The sequence below is a fragment of the Cygnus atratus genome, chromosome Z (genome assembly GCF_013377495.2).
Source record: "Cygnus atratus isolate AKBS03 ecotype Queensland, Australia chromosome Z, CAtr_DNAZoo_HiC_assembly, whole genome shotgun sequence".
Lineage (NCBI taxonomy): Eukaryota > Metazoa > Chordata > Aves > Anseriformes > Anatidae > Cygnus > Cygnus atratus.
The window spans coordinates 18,828,081-18,854,067 of record NC_066396.1 but is presented as its reverse complement, the minus strand read 5'-3'; the positions used below and the strand labels follow the sequence as shown (position 1 = coordinate 18,854,067).

At 38.9% G+C, this 25,987-nt stretch overlaps 1 protein-coding gene across 2 annotated transcripts; it reads left to right on the top strand.

Moving 5' to 3' along the window:
- The first annotated feature begins 63 nt into the window (after positions 1–63).
- IL6ST (interleukin 6 cytokine family signal transducer) lies at positions 64–25,786 on the top strand. 2 transcript variants are annotated; one of them, XM_035553695.2, is made up of 16 exons: positions 64–206; positions 7,563–7,643; positions 8,789–9,100; positions 10,880–11,012; positions 11,739–11,899; positions 12,249–12,400; positions 12,486–12,645; positions 15,280–15,362; positions 16,520–16,739; positions 17,822–17,998; positions 18,668–18,769; positions 19,333–19,479; positions 20,120–20,260; positions 21,148–21,244; positions 22,609–22,690; positions 23,501–25,786. In XM_035553695.2, exons 2-16 carry the CDS (start codon positions 7,577–7,579, stop codon positions 24,224–24,226), a joined length of 2,760 nt encoding a protein of 919 aa, XP_035409588.1. In that variant the 5' UTR covers positions 64–206; positions 7,563–7,576; the 3' UTR covers positions 24,227–25,786. The 2 variants fall into 2 exon arrangements, with proteins under 2 accessions (XP_035409588.1, XP_035409589.1); XM_035553696.1 differs by lacking the exon at positions 64–206 and adding an exon at positions 982–1,459.
- Positions 25,787–25,987: the final 201 nt, after the last annotated feature.

The window sequence follows — 25,987 nt, the reverse complement described above, 5'->3', positions numbered from 1 at the left end:
CCCTCCCACCCCGCGGCGTCACGCGCCCCCCGCGCCAATGGCGGCGCGCGCCGGGGAGGGGCGGGGGCGCCCGCGCGCGCGCGCGAGCGGAGCGTAACGGGCGGCGGGGCCGCGCTCGCGCCGCGTAACGGGCGGCGGGGCGATGCCGGCGCGAGGCCGGGCCGTTATTTAGGGGCGCGCGGCGGGGCGGCGGCGGCCGGCGGCAGGTAACGGCTGGGCGGGGGGGGTGGAGCGGGCACCCCCACACCGGGGCCGAGCCGCGGGGGCGGGCGGCCGAGGCTCCGGGCTGAGGCGCCGCCGCCGCCGTGGGGGTGTGGTGCGGTGCGGCGCGGCTGTTGTGGGGACGGGGAACCGGAGGGGTGAGGGGGGTATGGGGAGCACAGCGCCCGCAGCCTGCCGCCGGGCCCCGCGGAGGGTCTCCTCTGCGGGAGCGGCGTGCCCGGCTTGTTGGGGGGCGTGGGAGGGAGGCACAAAGGAGAGCGGCTCGCCAGGCGGGCTGGCGGCGGGGGGGAGAGGGGTTCGTCCCGTCACGGAACGGGCGAGGCTTGGAGGGACCCGCGGGGGGACCGCCTCAGGGACACCACCCCCTTCCCCGGGGGGATCGCCTCGGGGACCCGTAGAAGGAGACTGCACAGCCTCTCTGGGCAAAATCCTTGTTTCAGGCTGTCTGGGTGGCTGCTTGTTGCTTCTGAGGTGTCTCTGGAAGAGCAACCTGCTGGTGGAATGATGTGGCGTTGTGGTTTTGTCGCCGGGGAGGGGGAAAAATAAAGGTCTGCAAAATGAAGAGGTCAGACGCGTTGGGAAGCGAAGAATTTTTTTTTAGTTCTCTCTGCCCTTATAGGACATAAAAGTAATTACGCTTCTCTTCCTAAACGCTGTTACTTGCTGAGGAATAATGAAATATAAAAGGTATCATCTGTTGAAAGCAAGTGATTTCTGAATTTAACCAGCTTAATAATTTGAGTGTTGGTATATTGCAATAGGAAAGTGAGAGAGGGACAGCACAAGAGGACATACGCTCCACAAACCTCCTGGATTTCTTGTTGATGATGATAACCTTTCTCCAAGTGCTAGAGGAGCCAAGGAGGAGAAGTGCTCTATGGACCTCATACTCCTCAGCAGTGAGGAGCCTGTTGGGAATGTGAAGGTCAAAGGCAGCCTTGGCTGCAGTGGCCATGAGATGGTGAAGTTCAAGATCCTTGGGTCAAGAAGGAGAGTGAAAAGCAAGCTCCCCACCTGGACTTCAGGAGGGCTGACTTTGGCCTCTTTAAGGATTTGCATGGAAAAATGCCTTTGGATAAGGCACTGGAGGGAAGAGGGGCCCGAGAAGGCTGATTAATACTCAAGGATCACCTTCTCCAAGCTTAAGAGCAGTGTATTCCAATAAAGAGGAAGTCAAGCAAAAATGCCAGGAGGCCTGTGTGGATTAACAAGGAGTTCCTGGCAAAATCCAAACATTGTAAGGAGGCATATAGAGAGTGGAAGAAAGGATGGGGAACCTGGGAGGAATATGGAGACATTGTTTAAGCATCAGGGTGTTAAGTTAGGGAAGCTAAAGCTCAAACAGAATTGAGTCTGGCCAGGGATGTCAAGACAGGGCTTATAGAGACTAAAGGCTTCTATAAGTACATTGGTGACAAAAGGAAGACTAGGGAAAACGTGGACCTTCACTTCACTGTGACCTTTGATGCTGACCCCATAAGATCCTTATAGACGAGCTGTTGTATGGGCTGGATGGGCGGACAGTGAGGTGGGTTAAAAACTGGCAGAATGGCCAGCCCAGAGGGTAGTGTCAGTGCTACAAAGGTTGGTTGGATGCCACAGGTCGATATTGAGTCTGTATGTGTTTAACATCTTCGTTAATGGCCTGGATGATGGGGCAGAGCGTAGCCTCAGCAAGCTTGCAGATGACCCAAAACTGGTAAACTGGCAGAAGTGGTAAATATGCCAGAGGGTCATCCTCTCTTCCAGAGGGATCTCAACAGGCTGGAAAGGTGGGCTGACAGGAACCTCATGCACTTCAATAGTAAGTGCAGATTCCTGCAGGTGGGGAGGAGCAAGCCCAGGCACCAGGACATGCTGGTGGTCAACCAGCTGGAAAATTGCCTGTCGGAAAAGGACCTGGGGGTCCTGGTGGACACCATGAGCCACCACTGTGCCTTTGCCATGAAGTAGGATAGCAGTATCCTGGACTGTATTGGGCAGAGTGCTGCCAGCAGGCTGAGGGAGGTGATCCTTCATTCTGCTCAGCACTGGTGAGGCCATACCTGGAGCGCTTTGTCCCTTTCTGGGTTCCCCAGTCCAAGAGGGACCTGGAGCATCTGTCCCATGAGGAGAGGCTGAGTGAGTTGGGACTGTTCAGCCTGAAGGAGGTTCTGGGGAATCTCATCAATGTTTTGTGAACGTATTAGATGTATTAGAGCAATTCCAGAGGAGGGCCATGAGGATGGTCAGAGGGCTGGAGCACCTCTTTTGTGAAGACAGGCAGAGAGAGTTGGGGTGGTTCAGCCTGGAGAAGAGAAGGCTCCAGGGAGACCTTACAGCGGCCTTCCAGTACCTAAAGGGGGCTACAGGAAAGCTGGGGAGGGACTCTTTGTTGTGGGTGGCGTGATAGGGCAAGAGGAATGGCTTTAAACTAAAAGAGGGTAGGTTTAGTTTAGATACAAGGAAGAAATTATTTACTCTGAGGGTTGTCAGGCAGTGAAACAGTTTGTGAGAATCTGTGGGTGGTGTCCCTGCCCATGGCAGGGGGTTGGAATTAAATGGTCTTTAACATCCCTTCCAACCCAAACCATTCTGTGAACAGGCATAAATACCTGAAGGGAGGATGCAAAAAAGACTGAGCCAGGCTCTTTCCTGTGGTGACCAGTGCCAGGGCACAAACTAGAACACAGGAGGTTCCGTCTGAACATCAGGTTCCAACTTCACTGTTCTTCACTGTGCAGGTGAGGGAGCCCTGGCACAGGCTGCCCAGAGAGGCTGTGGGGTCTCCTCCTTGGAGATCTTCAAAAGCCTCCTGGGCAGGCTGCTCTGGGCGTCCCTGCTTGGGCAGGGGTTGGGCCAGATGCACCCAGAGGTCCCTGCCAAGCTAAATGGTTTTGCCATCCTGATAGGAGGTTACTCTATAGTGTTTGCATATAGGTATCTTCAATATGAAGGTGAATTTCAGAATGGTCTGTGTCTATAAGGTTATGCAACATTTTCAAGTGATCGTCTTTGAAAATGTATGAGTCTCATAAATATTTCCAAGAAGGAAGTAAGCTTGGAGGAAGGAAGGAAGCTTGCAGATGAAAAGCTCTTGATTAGAAAGCAGTTACAGCTTGAGTAATCAAAATTACTTTAGGATAGATACAGATTTTGGATCAGTTCTAAGTATTCCTTGGCTTGTTACAAAACCTCAAGCAGTAGCAGCTATTTGCCGTATCACTCATATGTACAGTTTTCTTGCTCGATCTACCTGAGTTATGTGGCTCTGGCTGAGAAATTACCACTTGAAGCTGCAAGCTTGGCTTTTAATAATTATTTTGAGGAAATTTCAGAAGTCTGCTTGCCAGCAACCTTTAGTCTTTTGTGATTGACCTGTGGTGAGCCTTAACCTAGACCTAACTCCTTCCTGTGATGGTCCTGATATTGTTTCTGCTCCCTGATTTGCAAGCTGGCTTTGCTGGCAAGAAAATTCCATTTTGCTGCAGTTCGTTTAACTGAAACTGTCATTCTTAGGTCACTCAAATGTCACATTTTTGATGTAGAGAGGAATAGCTCATCGTATGACACACAACCTGTATTCATTTGACTGTTGTTTTTGTGATTTATGAAATAAGATTAAAATCACAAGTTTTCTGTTACTTGAGATAAGTAGAGCCATCCCTTTCGTATGAATGTGTGATATTTCTTCAAAAATTGATTTATCACGAACCTGTGATAACAGAATGCCGTTGTTACTTCATGCTTATATTGCTCGACTTCAGGGGTGTTTCTAGGTTTCCACAGAGCACTGTCTGAAGCGTTGGTTTAAAGATGCAGGTGAAAAAGGCTTAGTGATTTCCTATCAAAATGGAAGCGGGACATGAAAAATAACAAGTACTGTATGATTTAGAGTTTGAATTGGGTGGTCTCATGGCATACGTGTTTCACACATCTTTCTCTACTGAAGTAATCTCAGCATTTTAACAGGGTTTTTTTCCTCTTGAAGATAACATTCTGAGAGTTAAGGACTGTCGCTAGCAGTAGTTCTAAATTGATCGTGTTGTTTTTACTGTGCAGTATTTTGACAGACTTTGATCCCTTGCCACTTTGGCAGACCCAGCCATGAAAGTAGCCTGACAAACTTCCAACATCAGTTTTTTTTGTATCTCCCTTTCCTTTCACTTAGCATTGTACCTAACTAGGCTTGGCTAGGAAAAACTGTTGTACTTAGTGGTCCACAACAAGTGCATAGTCTAGATAAATTGTTGATTCTGCTTTTTTTAAAAAAAAAAAAAAAAAGCTTCTGAAATGACCATCTTTGTCAATGTTAGTTCAGCATCAGCTTGAACTTTTACCTTACACTCCAAACAACCTGCACTGGTTTGTATAACAGAAGATTTCTGGCTGCCTTGTGTAATTGCTGAGGCTAACGAGTTTTCTTTTGTCCAGACTTGCAACTTGTCTGACTTAGTCGTTTACAGTGAACAATTGGTGTTCAGCAGCATTTCTCTGGAATGATGGTACCGTCTTGTAAAGCTTTGGTATAGCTTATATGCAGGGTTTCTGTACCATCAAATCTTTTGTATGCTTAGATTAGAAAACACAAGTTTCCATAGAAATCTCTTCCATGCTCTGATCTAAAGTATGGCTGCTTGTTTTGTTAGGTATTGGCTCCACCATTTATTTTACAACTTTCTTCTAGGCAGGATAGATGGAAGTGCTTAGTGTAACTCTGGTTCTTTCCTCTAGAGTTAATTTCCCTTAAGAATTAAATTTCCCTTAAGAATCAATCTCATAAAAGCTAGAGAAACTAATGTTTGTTGGTTGCTTTTTGTTTTTTTTTCAAAAAAAAAAAGCGCACATTAGAAGACATTGCAACAGCCCATTTGTGGATTCAAAGGTCTGTGCCTTAAATCTTGTAACTGCATTGATCAGTAGGGGGGAAAAAGTAAGCTACATCAAAAGAGCCTAAAAGCAGATACATGCTGAACTGTGGTTTGATGTGTTGTTTTTTTTTTGAAGCTATAGTCACATCTGCTAGTGCCGGCAAGTGGGGTTTTCAGTTAATTTTTCCATTGCAGGTGATTGCGTCTCAGTTTTAGTGCCTTTCAGGAGCTGAGTACAGTGAAATAGTACTTTAAACTGTGTAAGATTTTTTTTTTGCTCCCTCAAAAGAGAAACTAAGTTCTCAAAAGTGCAAACTAGTAGAGAATTGGACCTCAGGTTTCTCATCTGTAAATCAGTTCAACTAAGGCTGGAAAACAGTTGAAGCATGTAGAAATGGCATTTGTTTAAAAAGATGAAGTCATCTGATTTTATTTTCACTCAAAAATATTACACCTCAGCAAAGATGTGATATTCTTCTATTGTTTGCTTCTGAGTTGGTTTTTTGCTTCTTAAGTTTTAGCTCTTGTGTTCCTTCAAGTGATTCAGAGTATGTTCCTTTTTCTGATCAACCTAAGCCATACTTAACATGACTTAATATGACTTAGAGTTTTTTGATTAGCTCTGTGGATTTATTTTCTAACCTGAAATAAGTCGTCATTGAAAAGAAAACCAGTAAGTTTGTAATGATGCAATACTTAGCTTAGGTGACAGTACAGCTATTCTAATGTGGCACCAATCATGATGGCAATTTTTTTTTTCTGGGAGAGAAATGCTATGTTGTGTATTCTTTTTGTTTTGTTCTGTTTTTCCTTTCTGCCCTTTTACTTCTGCTTCACTCTTCTTTCTTCAGCATAGAATTTGCATCTGCTATTGTTCAGCAGCTTTTGACAATTAGCAGGAAAGTGAAGCTGCTCCCTGCTTTCCAACTAGCTTATATCTGGCTGCAGGGTTCTCAGGAGCTTCAAATCCTGCACCACATTGTTCAAGTTTAATAGGTTTAAATGAATCTTGCTTAAAATAGCAAATTGTAAGGTCTATGCTTAGTGTGCAGCAAGCTTCAACAAGGTAGAAAGTGGTATTTCTGATAAATATTAGGGTAAGTCAAGACACTGAAACAGAGCTTAGGACCTAAACCAACAGAATAATTCTCTGATGTTGGTCTTGTTCACCATGTGGATTTACTTAAATTTATGAAACCAGTTGGGATTTTAAAATGCAGAAAGGAGTGTGTGAATGTTATGTAAAGGTGTTATATCTGTAGTGAGCAGAGGTCAGCTGGTTTAGTTCTTACTGTATACTTTCAATTAATTTATCTAAAGGTGTATTGACCGTAAACTATGTAATAGTTTGCACACCCAGTCCAGTTACAGCATATTATTTAAAAAAAAAAGATTCTGAAATCAATTCATCAAAACAAAGTCTGATTATAGATAACAGTACTGTTATTTCTAATGACAGTTGTAAGTGCTTGTTAACCTAATTGCGGAGTATTCTAATCAGCACTATTCCTAGTATAAAATTTTTCTGTAGTAAATTTTGGTGGGCTTTGAGTAATGAACTCTGAAGTATGGATGCAAGAAAAATTCTACTAAATGCCTCTAGCTGTTTAGTCCAAACTGAAAAACACCTGTGTAGGTGAGCCCTAAAAAGACACTGCTGTAAAGTTTTGAGATGGGCATTGGTTGGGTTGTTGGTTTAGGATTCCTGTGAAAATCAATTTTCTTTATATTATTTACCTTCATTTTCAAGTCAAAAAGCTTAGATGTGCTAATACCTAAGGTATTCTAAGGAACGTGATTCTAGCTTGATATTGATACATCGGTGCTGAAATGACTTATCCAATCTAATCTTAGCGTGACCTGTATGAAATGTGTTTTGCATCTTCGTCATCATTATAGAATAAACTACATGCAGTCAAAACCAAGGAGAGTCTTCTGTCATAAGCTGCAGTTTCTTTTTTGTTTTGTAACAGTAAATTCTGTTTTAAAATTTTCTTTAAATTTTGAGAAATTTTAAAATTTAAGAAATTTTAAAATGTCTTTTCTGAACCTTATGTAAGGTGCTTATATCAGTGCCTTTAAAAGTGAAGTAGTACGGTAATCATGATCGAATTCTTAGAACTCTGTTTTAAAACCCAAATAATGGTGTTACACTCCATTTTAATTGCTAACTTTTTATAGAAATACCAGTGAATTTTGTTTTCATGCATGACATGAAAAACTTAAGCTGATGCATATCTTAAATTTGTAACTTAAGAGACTTTCAACTACATCATTTGTCTTAAACAGACATTGGAATTTGTTATAGCTGTAAGTAAAATGGAAAAAAAATGCCCATTCTTTTTCCAGAGTGAAGAGAGATTGTTGGGGGAAAATTACCCCCGACCTGAGATATTGCCATAGAACAAATAGAAATTTGAATCTGTTAGTGATCTGAAGTGAAGACTAATAGCTAAAATGGAAAAAAAAAAAAATCTTTGTCTATTACAGGAATTCTGAGCAGCATGTTTTCTGGGTGGAACTGGGTGGCCCGTTGCTTATACTTGTTTTGGAATATTTGTTCCCTTGAAGGTAAGGCTTCTGTTGCACGCATGAGAGACTTGCAGAAAGTCTTTAATTGGATGCTCGAAGCACATACCTGCTTTTTGTCTAAGTAACTGTTGCAGGTGTGGGGCATAAAATAAGGTTTAGTATGATTAAGAGACCCATGTTATGTTAATCTTATGGTAAGGTGATGCAGTGTTAAACCAGTACTCATCTCTGCTTCCATTCCTACAGAATTGTACAGAGCTAGTGAAGCTGACTTTAATCAGTGACAGGTTGCTTTGGTTCCACTGACATCACTGGAACTAGTCACTGTAGCAGACTGCAGTGGTGAATTTGGTCTTATAGTGTGATTTCTTTAATAAAAAAAAACCTTTGAAGCAATATTATATGATTTAATTTTGCATATGCTAAATGATATCTCAATGAAAACCTAACTTGGTCAGACTAAACAGCTGTTAAAGCAGTAAGCTTCCAATGAATTAGTGTTGTAATCAAGGTGGAGCCATGGGCAACTTCACTTGTATAGGAAACAATCATGCTGAAGCTGTTTAGTATGGCTATTGAATCAAGGCAACATTTCAGTCTGCTGATGTTTGTATGCCTTGGTAGCAGTAATCACAATTTAATCATTGTGTTGATGTTCCTTTGTAAAAAGATTACTACCAAATACAGAGAGTTGGCCCTAATTCCCCAGTGCTCTTATATACATATTGAAGATTCTGAAGTGGATGACTCAAGTGTTTAACTGTTTGCATGTGGTTCTTCTAAAATTAGTCTTCCACAACAAAGGTGTATGTGTCAGTATTTTGTTAACTTTCTCAACAGAAAATACCTTTAACTGCAAGAGTAACCTCAGTTACTTCCCTCTTCAAAATATACATTCAGTCCTTGACTCTATTCTCACTTTCTCTAAAGACCCTTGGTTACTAGTTGATCTTTACTGGCTTCATAAAATGTTTTTGCAAAGCCTGGGGAATATTACACTGGTTTTGTCCCTTAAATCTGTACTTTGTGATCCACTAACACACTGCAGTTTTGTAACAGTCAAGTAAGTAATTTCTTGCTTAGGCATATTTTGTAATATTGTCAATAGTACAGTAATTTTGTACCAGCAATTATTGTGGAATGCTCTGCTTTTTAAAAAGATGGTATTGTCTTTTTTCTTCCAGTTTCAGGTGGACTTGTACAGTCATGTGGTCACATCATCCCAGAGTCTCCTGTATTGGCCCTTGGTTCCAATTTCACAGCATTATGCATTTTGAATGAGAGTTGTCTTGACTTTGGCAATATATATGCTAATCAAATTATCTGGAAAATTAAGAATAGAGTGGTACCTAAAGAACAATACCGTGAAATAAACAGAACAGTTTCCAGTGTCACATTTAATGACACTTCTTCGCTAGCTACTCCTCTGACATGCAACGTTCTAGCAGATGGACAGATTGAGCAGAACATTTATGGAATTACGGTTACATTAGGCTGTAAGTACTGATTTTCTTGAGCTTTATTCTGGTTTAAAGACTAAAAAAAATTGTTTGAGAAACAGGTACGGGGATGAAAACAATGAAAAGTGTGTATATCTTGAGATGTTCTTTTTCATTCCCTCAGCTCATGCATAATTGCATAAAAATACTGTCAAATAGTATGTCATCAAAGCCAGTGAATATGCACAGAATAAAATACTCTAAAAAATAGAGAGTACTCCGGACTATTTAACAGAAAAATGTTGAAGCAAGAAGACTTAAGTTTCCTAAAGAAGATGTGAACTTAGCTGAAAAAGATCGTAGGAAAGAAATCAAACTTTCCTTGGTTCTTCCTGCTGTGCAAGTAAATACAATAAGGTCATAAATCCTAGTTTCATAATAGAATTATAAGATTACTGTTTCCTTCATTAGCAGACTTAGAAATATCTAGTCCATCTGTACCACTAAATGAAAACTGAACTGCCTTAAGAAGGAAACATGCTATTTGGATTGTCCAACACTTATATATAAGAAAATACCTCTAATGATTTATAAACTTTCTTTTTCCAAGCAGGATAGCTTTTGCATAACTCTGAGCAAGTGCTCTTTGAGACAAGACTGAGGTCTTGAGAAGGTGTGATATGAATGACTCAATATACTACTGTTTAATTGGTGGACAGTTCATAAAATGATGAATGTGTCCTTCCTTCCTGAGTATAAATAGCTGGTGAAATACGTTGCCTCCTAATGTTGGTAAAAGGTACTGCAATTACTGTCTGATTTATATGAAAGAAGCTGCTTTGGGTTTACCATTCAAACTCATGTGACTCTTTCATGAGTTACAAAACGATTTCATAGAAAAACAGTTATTTCAACTTGTGATGAGTAAATTTCTTTTCAGAAAAGATGGGATAGACAATACATGGAAAGGTGAACATGTAGAATATCCTATGATAACTTAAATGACCGTACAAATAGTGTTCTACAGTTGTAATTTACATGTGAATCTTGAGGTGCACTTGTATTTACAGCTGCTGTTTTCATTCTATCAATTAAAATGCTATAACAAGTGAGAGCAGCATGTTTCAGAACAGTACAGGTGTTTAGGAACAAAGCCATGAATGTGTTCATAAGTTGGTAGTTCTGTTTAAAATAGCATTTCTGCTTGAAAAGAAATAAGATGCTTTATATTACACTGATGTAAATAGTGATTATCCTAAAAGCTAGAAACAAACTCAATGCTATCTTTGTATGATATGATTTGAGTTTAAGAAGAAAAAAAGTTCAGTTGCTGTCTGAAAGTTTCTTACGTGCTGAAGTGTACTGATGAAGTTCCCTTACCCTTCTTGCAGATGTTTGTCTAAACCATCCCTCCTCCATAGATGGAGTGAGGGAGTAGACCTATCACAATTGCTTCACATATCAGGTTGTTGGCAAAGTCAGTACATGCCATTGCAGCTGTGCTGCTCAGTAGCATTTCTTCCCCTCCGCCACGTGAGTTAAAATAGGGTTAGTACAGTAGGTGAGAGGTGGCCAATACCCTTCTGTGCTGTTTCTTACTTTGTCAGGTGCTTGTTCCTTATACCAACTGCCTACTGTTTCTCAGAGCAGCTGGTTAAGCTTACTGACTTCTGCTGCTGGATGGTCCCTAGTGCTTCATGCCTCCCTCATTTAAAAAGGCATGTAACTAAAAGTACTTCTGATGCTTGCTGAAATTGCTGTAAGGGGACATCTCTCATGATTCTTACTGAATTGAAAAGTGTATATCAATTAATTATCACTAACTTTTCTGTACAGTGCCCCCAGAGAAGCCCAAGAACTTAAGTTGTATTGTGCATCAGCTGTCAAAACTCACATATCCTATGACTTGTACGTGGAACCCTGGAAGACATACATTCCTGGACACTCATTTTAAGTTGAAATACAGGTGGTAAGTAGCTCTCTATAGACTATTTTAATCATTTTGAAGAATGTTTGTAGGCTAAGCCAAACTTCCTTGCAATTCTTTAATATTTTGGAAAAGTTTTTAAATCCAGTTTTCTGAAACATTGCTGCCCATTTTGGGAGGGAGGGAGGGAAAAGTTAAAGAAGTTCACATCCAAAGTAATTAAAACTAGGACTTGAAATTTAGTTACTATGTCTATTTTACAGTAACAGCCATCTCAGTTTTTCCATTCTCCAAATACATGACTAGCAAGGTTAGAGTACAGTACACCTAATCATGATGCGGCTGGACCCCAAATATTTTGATTTTTTGTGCTCATGGTTCTATCCCATTCTAAGCAAGTGAAGAAACCAACATTTTTTGTGAGGTTTTGTGAGGTGGTGTTTGCTCTGTATTTCTTAAGTACTCAGTAGTTTGTTCACAATCTAATTCTAACATGAAGCTGTCAGCAAAAGTTTTTCTCATGAAATCAAATTGATATATTTTTCCAACTCTTTAAATGGTCTTTTGTCATTTAAGGTCATTTAAGATAGAGTGGACAGAATTACTGCCCCTCTCTGGAAACAGGAATAACTGCCAACAACTTCCTGTCTCCTCTTGTTCCTCTACAGTGTTTTGGTAATGACTATAGTAGAAAGTATGGGTAGCTAGAAAACAAATTCTGTAAAGGAAACCAAACTTACTGCTTTATTACCTTCTTTTTTTATTCAGGCCACGGGAGAACTTTCCTGACTGCATACCAAAAGATGCAAATAATTCCTGTACCATCTCTGATGTTCAGTTCTTTGTTAACCTAGAGGTCTGGGTAGAAGTGGCAAATGCTCTTGGGAAGAATGAATCTGATCGTCTTGTTTTTGATCCCATTGAGATTGGTAACTATATGCCTCTTAATACAGTTTTAGTAGTACGTAGGACTGCTGCTCCTGTGCATATTACTGAATTGATATGCAAATTTTTTTCACTATAAAAATTAACATTTCCAGAGTGTTGTTGACACTAGAATTTGAACTATGCTGGACAAAATTTATAGAAGTTGAGAGATTTGATCACTGTTCAGACTGCGAGTTCTTGTTAAATAGTCTGCTTTAGACATGAGTGTGAGATAGCAGCCATTTGTGCTCATGAAAGGCCTTCATGGCAGTGTTGCAGCACAGTGTGCCAACTGCTAGATGCATGGAAAAAACAATGCAGTTGCATAGTTGACTGTAACTTTTCTTCTAGTCAAACCACTGTCTCCACATAACTTATCAGTCAACTCGGGAATACTACCTACTGTTCTGAAGCTTTCCTGGGAGAACCGGATTTCAACAGCTGTGATGAAACTGAAATTCAATATTCGCTATAGGATCATTAATGAAACAAACTGGATGCAGGTAACACAAGTAATGTCTCCTGCCACTCTTTTGCTATAACCTGAACTTTTTGATCAGTGCCTCTACAATCTTCCTTCTCTTACAGGTTCCTTCTGAGGATACAGCTTCACCAAGAACTTCATTCAGTGTTCAAGGCCTCAGACCTTACACAGAGTATGTCTTTTCAATTCGATGCATGAAGGAAGATGGAGTGGGCTATTGGAGTGACTGGAGTGAAGAAAAAACAGGAGTCACAACTGAAGATAGTAAGTAATATATGAAAGTTGGTCCCAGACTTCCAAAATAGCTGCGTGCTGAGCAGTTTGACAATAGCCAACTGAAATTGTACAACATCATTTGAACTGCTTGATCACGCATGTGACTGCAACAGAAGTTATCCTTTATGTATGAAAGTTTTCAGTAGGCAAAGAGTGCCTTATTTTTTAAACAATGCAGGGTTTGGGAGGCCATCGAATAAAGTCATCAAATAAAGTATTAGGTGAACCAACATCACTAAGTATGAAATTTTTCTTTAAAACACTGATAGGAAAAAATATGCATATGGAAGTATAGTCTCGTGTTCACCAAAGCATCTAAGTAGAACACTCTTGTTTAGTCTTACTTTTCCTGAGACAGTCTGCATCTGCAACACTTTCTTGCTTGTCACATTATTACTTACAGACTGGTGTTTTCTAATGTCTTGCACCCATTGGTTTACAATATTCTGCCCCGAGTTACTAAGAGTCTCACTGCTCATCCATTAATATGGGAGGTATTAAGAAAACACCATATATAAATCAAAATCACTGACTTTCCACAAGACTGAGCCTGTGTGGAAAATGGTTTTACTTTGACTACACATAGACATAAAAATTACTGCTTTGTTACAGTTTCCCTTCTTGATGATGGTCATTGTGTTTGTTGTCATGTTACAGATGTGGACTTAAGGTATACTTTCCCTTTGCAAAAAAAGTGAACACTGAATTGCTGCTACCATGACTTAATGAAGAATACTTTTTACCAGCAGCAGCTGTTTGAGGGCAGTGTTCAGATCATGTTTAGCGTTGCGCAAAAGGACTTGTGAGCAGGATGTATACAACTTCCAAATATACACCAATCATTTCACAATTAACATACATAAAAGATAGGTTAGGACATAGTAAACCACTGGGCTGAGCTTTAAGTTCACAGCCATAGTAAAAAAAAATAAAAAATAAAAAAAATTAAACTGTCGAAGAGCTTCAGTCAAGGGTCAGCCTCCAGTGCTTCGTGGAGCAAATCTTCAGCATTGTTCTTTCTTTAAGTGTGCTTTAGCCTTTCCTACTTGCACTGTTCTTGGTCTCCTTTCTACAGTATTCCATCTGTTCCTTAGTGCATTCCAAGGCACCTTCTTATTAAACAGTCTGTACAGTGTAATGTTTCAGTGCATCTGTCTCTAAACAGAGTTAAACGACTAAAGGATTTTGCTGTCAAAGCACCACCCTGTGCTTAGAGCTCAATATGCTGGGTCAGAAGTCCTTTCTTATTTATCCTAATAGAGCTCCCAGTAAAGAAGTGTTTTGAGTTTTTCTTATATTGTAGCAAAAAGAATGAGTGCAGATATAACCTACTTATTTAAGCAAAATGGAATTTGTGTACAAAATGGTATTGCTTCAGCTTTACTCAAAACTTATTTTCTCTGGGGAAGGTATTATAAATATTCTTTCAATGTTCTAACCACTTCTTTTCAATTCCTAATGATATTGTTTCTGCTTTCCGTGAGATGGAAGAGGCATGTGTTCTGTGGTTACTATCTCAACCAGAGCAATGAGGATTTCAGGACTTCCTGCTTACTAGATTGCATTGCTGTTGTGCTGTGGTGACTTGCTCTGCAAACATAATGCCAAAAGTGATCAAGTATCAATGTCTTATTTTAGTCTAAAAACCAAGGTGTCATGATAGGGAAGGAACATGAGGCAGGTCATGTTGCACTTGTGACCTATATTAGGTGAGATGTACAACTGCTTCTGCTTCATACAAATCACAGGTACGTACTCAAATGAGATTAAGAGCTCGCTTGGCCTCAATTCCTGGTTTTTCCACTCTGTTGTAAAGCATAAGAGACAAGATGAACTCTCTGGGCTTGACATTGCTACTTAGATGTTAAACTTCCATGCCTCTTTGTGATTAATGCTAAAAACACAGGAATTCCTATGGAAAACAGTCTAGCAAGATTATAAATGTAAATACATTTTTAAGATCTTTCTTTCTGTTAAGGTTAAAACCATTGCAAAGAATTAGCCTTTTTTTTTTTTGCTTCATGCACAATAATAGATTAATTCATTTTGTTTTGAAATTTGCAGTGGAAATACCACTTGAATCTTTAACAGTACTGACACCAAACAGTATTGTAGTGTTCTGCAAAAGTACTGTAGTTCTGATAGCCTTTTTAGAATAAACTGTTTGGGAAATTTGGGAACTGTCTTACCGGTTTCCTCATTAACTCTTCTGTAGTTTTCATTTTTAGGTGACTTGATGTTGAGGGGTAGGGTTACAAACCACAGCAAGAACAGCGGTGCAAGAAGTGCAGTGCTGTGCTGCACGATGTAGATTTGACCATGCTTGGTGCTGTCAAGTTCAACCCATTATCACTGATGCTCAGCATGGTGGTGCTCAGTAACTTTGATATTGTGTATTAGAGCAGAACTGATGTTTTGTTCATCGCATCAGGAAATCTTTACATAGAGATGTTCCACTTAACATACCAAGCATTATTTCCTTCCAAGGAAATAAGGAAACAATTTTTGTATATGTCTTTTAAAAAAAGGAAGAAAAAAGGGCATGCAGGTAATGATAGTCAAATGATGAATTCAAACATATGAAAAAATGTCTCTACCCTTAAGCATTGTTTCTTTCATCAGAACCATCTAAAGGGCCATCTGTATGGAGAATCATTGATGCATCTTCTTCACCAGCTTCTTGGACTGTACATCTGATGTGGAAGGTAAAGCGATCTGATAAACTGCATAAATTCAGCATTCTTTTAAAAACATGAGTTTAAGTAGGGAAAAAAATTACCTCAACAAACTTTCCTAGATAACTGGGATAGAACATGTTTTAGTGATGCAAAAAGTGACTTTAATTTTTAATAACTACTTATAAGTATACAAAAAGTACACATGTAAAGGCCATGAGTTAACTGACAGAAGTCTGTAATGCAAAAGATGTAGAGTCCCCTTTCAAGTTTACAACTTGCTGTCCTTAAGGAGTCTGGAATTGGAAGCTCCCTTGAACAAAGTGAACATTCTTTATGCCTTCTGATGTATGCTAAAACTTTTGTAACACTGACTGTACAGGAATCCTCCAGCTGCAAAATCCATTAAGCCTAGAGGCATTCCAGAGACCAGACTTATGAAATACAGCCCTGTGTCTGCATGCAGTAGATAGATCACTGTGCCTAGTTGACTGAAAAATCTGAAGCTGAGAAAGTGAATACAGTTATGTCATTCCCCATCTCCTGATTTCTTCTGGTCTGTGAACTTTGTCACGTTTGACCTAGCTGTCTTTTACTATTTTCCCATTATGTGGTGAAGTATTACTTGGTAAAGGCTTGGGTGAAGTTACCTGTATAGTGATTGTTTTCTGATGAAACTCATATGTCACATGCCACTCTGAAACTATTAGCTTAGCATTGGAAAACTGGTGTTACTAAAGCTTACCCTTCTAAACAATTTTCTGTTCCCTAAAAACTGATACCGTTACAGATAATACAGATAAGAGTATTTCTGCATGTGTAATAAAAGAAAATTGCTCATGCTGTGTTGCATTTAGGCTCAACCCAGGTTATGAGGGTTGAGATTCTTTTGGTATCGTCGTGTTGTGAAGTTGCACAAAGTGTAGGCTTCTTCCACACATAGTCTACAGTCTTGATAGAGCATTTGCTAGTCTACCATATAGGGTTGTAAGAAAAAGAGGATTTAAACAAGAAATAGTTCTGGAGACTGTTTTACAGAAATGAGCTCTAAACTCATTTGCAGTTTTCTTATGTTGCTTAATCTACGTAATCTGTCTTGCTCTTAGACTTTTAAACTACGCTTCAAAGACAGTGAAGTTTGTCACTTTTGTTCAGTATTAGTCTGATAAAAGATGCGTTTCTGACAGGCACTGGAGCCATTTGAAGCCAATGGAGTAATCTTGCGGTATGAAGTGACTGTCAGAGCTAAACCACCTCCCTTCCATCCACCATTGAAGTACAATGTTAATACAACCAGCCTTACATTAAAGCTGCCGAATAGAACTTACGAAGTGACTGTGATTGCCCACAACAGAGTCGGTGCATCCCCCCCGTCAGTTCTACTTATCCCAACAAGTAATTCAAAAGGTTAGTGTCCTAGTAATGTCCCTAATTTACAAATGCATGGAATAATAGAATCTGCATGGCTTTTCTTAGAAGAAATTTTAAGCGTTGTAAAATTACACTTTTTACTCAAACACAATTATGCTGTTGAATGAATCTCCACTCTTACTCCTTTTAATTATGCCACCATTTATATGTTGAGGAGCATGCAGACTTCTGTATTCATGGATTTATTTGAAGCTTTGTGTGCTATTTCACTGTTCTTTTTGATTCTTAGAGCTACTGTGCACTGTATTCTCTATTATATTTTTCTTAGCATAGCAGATATTTTTATTTCTTTTTTAAAAAATAAAAGCGTGGGGGAAGCAAGTCGTTGTTCTAGTCATTGTTCTTCTTCCTTCTGCTTTCTGACATTTTTTTCTCTCCCGTTTTCTTCTCTTGTCCGAGTGTTACCCTCCAACAATTCCAATATCTTACCTGGGTGCTTTCTACTCTGCCTACACTGTTTCCATAGCGTTCTTTTATCATGTTCCTTTTATTGTGCAGTAGTACTAACTACAGATTGATTTATCCTTATTTGCAACATCTGATGAATCTAACCTCTTAGACAATCCAAACATTATCAGGACAGGTAGCAGAAATAAGTATACTGAGAGGTGTGATGGTTTTAGTATAAATACTAAGTGAGTCACAAATTCTAAAGCTATTAGATGAGCTAACCAAGGGTACGTTTTAAACAGAGCAGCATTGCATCCAGAACAACTTGGTAAGCTACATGAGCGTGTTCAGGATTAGAATGAATGTTTAGAAGTGTCTGAAAGTTTGATTTCACACTGAAACAGACAACTTATGCAGCTTCTCTGTTAAACGTACTATTACTTATGGTTTTGAATAGCCTAGTATTTGGTAATTTTAGATCTCTGATACAAATTCATATGTAAGTTTCCAAATTTAAGAAAATGGCTTTCACATTTTCTTAGTTTCTGTCAAATTGTTGCCATTCCAATAATCAAAATTATCCACATTTGACAAAATAAGCTACCATTATGAATACCTAGTGGAAGAAATGCCAACATTTAACACTCTTCTATTTTCTTGCATCCCAGCTCCTGTGAAGAATATTAGAACACTACCTAAAGATGGCAAACTGTGGGTAGGGTGGACTGCTCCTAACAGTAATGTTCTTAAATACGTGATTGAATGGTGTCTGCTGTCCAACAGCTCAGACTGCATCATGGAATGGCAGAATGAACCAGGAAATATTCAAGGAACATACTTAAAAGGTACTTAACTCACAAGTTTGCAAATATGTAGAACACTAAGGACCTAATGAATATTCTCAAAAGGAAGAATATGCTAACTAGATTTTTTTTTTGTAGGATAGGAATCTGACATAATGCTGAGGCTTACTCTTACTTTATTATGAGTGCATAGAAAAGTCTGTATTTTTGCCAAACATAAAACTAATGTTGCATTTTGAAATTCATGTTATTTAGCAGCAAGGTTTTTATCTGAGTTTTGTTTTCATTCTTGGGAACTATTAAAATAGTGAAGAGGCTGAGTTCCTTCAAAATCAGATTCTCTCATCTATGTTTCAGTTCAAACAATGAAACTTGATCAGCTTTATGATTCTTTTCAGATTATAATCAGTAGCTCAAATCTATAATTTTGAGGTTCATTGTTGCAGACAAATAAAGATTTTATTTTAAATAAATAAGGAAAAAAGCCAAAGACAACTGCGAAGTCTGATTATTACTTTATTGAACCATTTTGTTCCTTTTGTTACTTTTTTGGAGTAACACATCAGTGAGCTCTTGGGGGGGAAAAAAGTCAACTGCATTAGGTATAAGTGCATCTAACAAAACAGCCAGCACCCTGTATCTGAAGTAAATGAGAAAGATGGTGGGAATTTGATTCTTTGAAACAACGTATTTTGTAATTCCTTTTATTAGGCGATATAAAGCCGTTCAAGTGCTACTTGATAACTGTGTACCCTCTATATGCTGATGGTCAGGGAAGTGGACAGTCTGTGAAGGCTTATCTTCAGCAGGATCGTAAGTACAAAACTGTCACCTTGGAGCACTTTAAGCAGCTGTCTTGGCTAAAATAATGAGGGCTTTGCATTCAAGTGGACTGCATAATAAAAAGTGGTCCTACACATAAAGGTCACTTGACGTAACTGGTTTTGTCCCTTCCACTAACATTTGCTCTGCTAATACACAATGTTGAAGAAGTTAAACACATGCCTGTAGAGGACTTTTCCCTTTTCCAACTTTTATTGGATAATTTGGCATGGGATTTTGTTACACTATTTGTATGGTAATATTTCTGTGCTGATTTATTTTAGATTTCAAGTATGAAGTTGAAACTAATTAGCTTCACTTGAAGATTTCATGTAATCTGATCTGATGATTACTGTTTTTCACATATTTTTCTAGCAATTTCTCTTAAAAGTGTCTTTGAAGTTGCCGTATTGCCTGAAAATAACTTTGTTAGATGAGTTAGTCCAGCTGTTCTACTGAAGTTTTTATGAAATGACAGTTCAGTGCTCATCAATACACTGCTTCTGTGTATGTGAGAGTCCTCAACAGAAACTGATCTTCATCTCCCACTACAGGTCCTTCAAAAGGACCAACTGTTCAGACAAAAAAAGTAGGAAAAGCTGAAGCTGTTTTGACGTGGAACCATCTCACAGTGGATGAGCAAAATGGATTTATCAGAAGTTACACAATATTTTACAAAACTATCGATGGAAATGAAACAGGTAACAGAAAGCAGAGATGTACTTTGTGGCATTGAAGTACTCGATCTTTTTCCTTTCTAATACCTGTTCCTGAAAAACAAGATACAGACTCAAGTGTGTTTGACAGTTTTACATTGATATAAAGCTGATATCTGATACATTGTTCTCCTACATTGTGAATAGGAAATTCCCAAATAAAGAATTAAGAACGTTCAGTCTGTGTTACAGGGTACGGAGTCTGGTTTCTGCTTAAGCTGGTAGGGCAAGTTACTTGTGCTTATCCTACTTGTCATTTCTAGTTAACCATGACACTTTGAGTTATTAACTAGTGTTTTCTAGCTAGCCATGTGTCTTGTCCATTAAAGACCTTTAAGCCTCTGTTTTACTATCAGTTTAGTTTGTAGCTACTTTCTGAAAAACAGTAAATCCACGCATGAACTATCATCAAGAAAGACTAAATTAATTCAAGCACTTGAACAGAAACAAGTGAATCTCAGCATTCCTTATACAAGTTTGTAGTCTTTCTCTTTATTTTCCATGCAGCCTCTCGTACTTCTCAAACCATCTTGTACTTCTTAAAATGTGATGTCTTAATGCTAACTGTGTTTGTGGAGAACTAATAAGTTACTACAGAAAACTACTGTCTCTTTCCTTCCTTCAGCTGTGTCAGTGGATCCTTCCAAGACAGAGTATACACTCTCTTCTCTAACCAGTGACACACTATATACTGTGCGGATGATGGCATACACAGATGAAGGAGGCAGGAGTGGTCCCGATTTTACATTTACTACACAGAAATTCGGTAAGGAAGAGTGGCAAAACTAATAGAAGTAGGAAGTAATGTTGCAACAGTGTAGCAAGGCTCCATTTAGGATCTGATAGCAGAGGGCAGTGACATTATTTTAAAAGAAAAAGTATCTGTTACACTCTTATACTCACATGCAGCAAGACAGTATTCCGATAGTCTGTCTCAAGCACCAAGAGGTATTTGAGAAGAATCCTGACTGAACCTGGACAATTGTACAGGGGACAAGGGATACTAACTGTCCTCTGCACATTTCCTGAATTGTTTTAATGTTGGCAAACATGCTGGCTTGGGATCTGTTTCCTGTGCAATGATTTGCAAACAGTTAAATTTGAGTGTGCAGCTTTAGAGAGCTTCCTGTTTGTAATGGTAAGAGTAGCAACATTAACTGAATTTTGTTTCGGAAAACACTTTTTTAGATATTTTTTCCTATATGTTCCCTAAGCATTCTGTAAGGTTTACTGTAAATCTTCATATCATTTAGGAAGGAATGCATACCAATACTGCAGCTTTTAAGTGTTTGTGGGCAGAGGATATTTTCATCTACAGAATAAACGGGCATATAACTAGTGACTTTGCTTACATTAGTCATTTGGCTCTGATGTTGATATGGCATCTGGCAGGCCACTGAAACACCTGGACCACAGATGCCTTCATTTCGGTGTCATATTTGCCTAAATAAAAAAAAGGCATTAGATTGTTTGAACAGAGTTTTTCGTGTGTTTACCAAAAGACTATTTTCATACAGTGAAAAAGTTCTTTTGAAGGTGGATCTTAAGCTGTGTGTGTTCAGTCTCAGATTCTCCCTGTATCTGTGGGAATGTGTGCTGCTGCTGAGTTCATTAAATACCAGAGGGCTATAACTTCTTTGTTTTTTTTTTCAGGGAGAGGAGAAATTGAAGCTATAGTAGTACCTGTGTGCTTAGCGTTCCTGTTGATTGTACTCCTTGGAGTACTGTTTTGCTTCAACAAACGTGACTTGTGAGTATAAATGAAGCTTCTCTCTTCTGCTCATAGTATTGCTTCTCTCTTCTGCTCGTAGTATTTTTTGGCATAACATGAGACTTGGCGATAATCATTAAGTAAATGTTCTACAGTTAGATCGGAAAAGAAAGTAAAACACATGCACTGATAATAAACATACTTGTTTCCTTAAAAAATCAGGGGCTTTTTTGATACTGATTTCATTTCTTACTGTTAATGATTAGCACTGAAACTTAATGTCCTGTGGATTGATCCTGCAAGGAAATTACTTGCTAGTCTTGGTTAGGATTAAGTTTGTTAGGTTTTGATGGGGGTATACTGTCTGAGTCATCTTATAAGAGGAGAATGGTGGTTGTCATCTTGTGAGGATGACAGAAGAATGTTTTGTGTTTGAGTTGTTCAGTTATGGTATTAGCAAACTTTAAGCACTGTAGCAAATAAATAATTGGTAGATGTTATTTTTCTGCCTTGCATAACCTCAGTCATACTTGGTTCCTATTTACTATCTGCGGGAAAACATCCTGTCTTTCTCCTGTTCCTTCTACCCCAGGGCTCTTGTCTGTAGCTTTAGCTGAGAGCTTATTGCTGAGAGCTTATTGCTTATTGCTCCCTGGCAAAGAGTAGCACCTTTTACATGTCCCCAGTTAACTACCTTTTCTTTCTGGTTAAAAAGAGCACTTTTTGCCCTGTTCCTTCTGACCTCCCCGCTACTTCTAAGATCAGGTTTTAATGGGCTTCTGTTGAAGTCCATCTTGCAACATGCCCTGACTCATCCTATGGACAATCTGTTCTTGGAGCCTGTTTGTGGAGTATAGAGCAGAGTAGATGTATAAACTTGAAAGTAGACTTAGAGTATTTTGTTTTATCTACAGAAATTGCTAAAGTCTTAATTAGCAGTTACTACATTTGTGAATTAAAGAGTTCAGGGCTGCAAAAGACCAACCAAGTTTTTTCTTTAAATATTTTCACTTTATTTTAAATTTTTAACTTTGCTGTGATATTCATAGTTATTTCAAAGCAGCAAGTGTATTTTTATACTGATGTAGATCATAGTTTCTACCTAATTGCTCTGTAGCTTCTAGAGTGCTGTGAATTTGAAAATCCCTTACTACCTCTTACCATTTGTTTGTTTGCCATGTTTTATGGCTACATCGTGTGGAAGAGCTGCAAGTGCAGTGCCTTGTTTTTCTCAGTAATACAGCTTCTTACAAAGACACAAGGAAGGGCAGGAAGTACTCCTGTTGGAAAATATACTCTTGCAAAGTTTCTGTGTAAGGGCCCGGTGTCCTGCATTAAGCAAAACTTATCAATATAGGAATCTGGGAAGTGCATCTTGTAATCTTTTTTCTAATTCTCTACAGAATTAAAAAGCATATTTGGCCTAATGTCCCTGATCCATCCAAGAGCAACATTGCTCAGTGGTCACCTCAAGTTCCAGCTAAGGTAATACTCGCCTTTCAGCATCTTTATTTTCCTAATCTGTAAGGTCTCTAATGAACTAACAGAGGGAGTCTTCTCCCTGCTCAAACACACAGATTTCAGGGGGGGAAAAAGACTGGATGTTAAATTTAATGATGTTATTATATGGCTAGAAGACTTTATTGTATCAATTAGTGTTAGAAATATGTGGTCCTTGGGCATAAACTCACAGTACAGAGATGGCTTTAGCACTGTAAATTATATTCAGTTTACTAGTTTGAAGTGTCAAGGCCTGATTGTTTGACTCATTCACAGGAAATCAATATTAAGTAAACAGCGTTCATGATTTGTAAAACCTTTAAGTGACTTGTTTGTATAGTTAAGTGGTGCATGAGAAAGCTCTAAAGATGGATGAGGTGAGTGGCAGCAGAATTTATGCCCCATGTGGAGTGGATAAATTATGTTCGATAAATTGTGGTTAACTTCTTGTTAGGCTCTGAACATGCTGTTGGGAGTAGTATGTATGGCCTCAGTACAAAATGTTCTGTGCTGCACAGTGAATGGCTTTCTGTTTACAGTTTTTCAGGGTAAGTAAAATTAGAGCAAAGCTTGCACACCCCATTACAGTTAGAGTATTTATGGAATTAAGATTTTCTAGCGAAACAAAGCTATAGTTTTTATTTTGTAATGTACTTGGGAGATATTGCCACACTTAATGAGGAGGCAAACTGTGTGAAGAATCGTGATGAAATTAACAAAACAAATATTCAGATATTTAATGTTTTGTTTTTAACTTAACCTTCCTCTTAGGCAAAATCCCTCTCTTTTTTTCAGCACAACTTTAATTCTAAAGATCAGATGTACCCAGAAGGCAGCTTTACAGATGTAAGCGTCGTAGAAATAGAAGCTGATGACAAGAAGTCTTTTTCAGAACAAGATCTAAAGCCTTTTGATTTGCTTAAAAAGGAAAAAAGTACTTCAGAAGGGCACAGCAGTGGTATTGGAGGATCCTCATGTATGTCTTCTCCTAGGCAAAGCGTCTCTGACAGCGACGAAGGTGAAACTACACAAAACACTTCAAGCACTGTACAGTATTCGACAGTAGTGCTCAATGGCTACAGAGACCAAACGCCTGTACAAGTCTTCTCAAGGTCTGAATCTACTCAGCCACTGCTAGATTCAGAAGAGAGATCAGAGGATCATGGTGGAGGGAGTGACAGTACAACACAGAGGCAGCAGTATTTTAAACAAAATTGTGGTCAGGGTGAAAACAACACTGACAGGCCTTGCTTTGAAATAGCAAAGCAGATTATTCCTGCTAATGAGGAGGATCTCGCTGGATTTGCACAATTGCAGATCTCAGGGCAGAGTTCAGAGCCTCTGGGTCTTGGTCTAGAGAAAAGTACCCAGGAAGCTGCTCTGTCAGATGTTTTACAGACAAGTACTGAAGGACAAACTGTGAGATACGAAACAGTAGAAGGAAACCCACCATCAGTTGATGAAATGCCAAAAAGTTATCTCCCACAGACTGTGAGACAAGGGGGTTATATGCCTCAGTGAGAGAAGAGACTGGCTGTATTAGGCCTTCATTAGTGCCTGTTCACACTTCTTCCTGTGTTCCTGATGAATTAAGCTAGGTATTTTTATCTGAATGCAGATAGAAATATTAAAATTAGGTGAAGAATAATTTGACAAAATACAGTAAGGACTGTGTTTCTGTGGAAAATTTGCATTCCAGACCTTCTGGAGACTTACTTTTATGCACTACATGAAATCATATTTGTCTGAATAGCTGAACAAGCCTTTGTGCTACAGTGCTTTTTGTGTCTTGTCACATCAAATTTACACATGATTGAAAACAGCAAGTTTCAGTTAATCACATCGGCCAACAGACCTCCTAGAAGAAATACGTTAATTTGCAACAGTGTACAAGCCTAAAAAGCCAGCTTTGGTTGTTTGGAGCATATTTGTACTTAAATGAGACTGAGGTTTAGTACTCCAATGTGGGGAAAAATACTATGTCATACACTTTTCAGTAGCTTGATTTGACTCTGAATTTTGATGTGGCCCAGTGTCACAGTTCCCAGCTTGTCAGACTTGGTGTGCAAATCATGCATCCACATTTAATAATTGCATAGAACTTTTGATGGTTTGCAAGTAACAAAATGCCCTTATTGCTTGACTGAGTGTTACTGTAATAATTGATATTATGCATATATTTAGATGTGTGCACATGAACTATACAATAATCTGGCCTAAGAATGTGCCTTGCAACTTGATGCACAGCAATTCAGTCTTCATGTTTAAAAGTTAAAAATCTGGATGAAAACACAGATAATTACTTATTTAAAGCTTTTGTACCCAAAACACTGTCTGATTATACCACACCTCTTTGGTCATATTAATAGCCTTTGTATATAATAAGTGCACCTTTGCAGTGCCTAGCTTGAGAGGCAAGTAATGAGCTAAAACTTTTCAAAGTTTTTATAACTACTTAGGAGAAAGGGGATGTCAGGGGATCTTCCTGAATGACTACAATGACTAGTGTGCTATAACTTTACTGCTAACACCACAGGACCTCCTTGAAACTGAACATAGTAAAAAGAAGCATTGAAGTCATTGAAGTGCTCAGGGAAAAAAAAAAAAAAGAAACTATACCCTGAACTTTCAAGTTCATGACTATATGTATCTATTATCTAGCATGAGCCACAATGTTTGTGGTGGCTAAAATTCTTTTCTTCTGTCTCACTTCTATTCTGTATTTTATTTAGAAGGTACATATAATTGCATTAAAATTAACCTCTTCCCAAGTGATGAAATCTTATGACACTTGCAGATTTATTTTTTTAACTTGACTCAGCCTAGTCAGCTTTTCTAATCTGACACTAATAAAACCTTGATTCAAAACACTACATGCTGTGTTGTGAGAATAAAACAAGGGTTTTATTTCTCCTTCAGCAAAAGAACTGAGACCTCGTGAAACTTTTTGTGATGTGTGGTGCTGCTGTTGTGCAAAGCACTTGGTAATGGCCCTTGAAGGACAGGTATAAGTATAAATTTTGTGTCTTTTGCTTCTGCTATGAAGAAACTCAGTGCTAAAGTAAACTCAAAAGATTACCATTTGAAGTCTGGACTGTTCAAAACAAAAACAAGAAAGAAAGAAAAATGCTGAATCTTTACTGTCTTATTCAGTGTTCTGCAGTTCCTTTCTCCTAACAGTATTTTTCATATCTGTGTGCTTTTTAAAACTAAAATGCTATGTTGCAGGTTACTGTAACTATACCTTTTTTCAAACCAGACCTCCTCCTATCTTCCCTCAGC

Excerpts from the sequence above, each read along its gene's own strand:
- IL6ST (XM_035553695.2), top strand. The coding sequence starts at position 7,577 with ATGTTTTCTGGGTGGAACTGGGTGGCCCGTTGCTTATACTTGTTTTGG. Across the intron at positions 9,101-10,879 it reads AATTACGGTTACATTAGGCT|TGCCCCCAGAGAAGCCCAAG; the intron begins GTAAGTACTGAT and ends TTTTCTGTACAG. Across the intron at positions 17,999-18,667 it reads TCAAGGAACATACTTAAAAG|GCGATATAAAGCCGTTCAAG; the intron begins GTACTTAACTCA and ends TCCTTTTATTAG.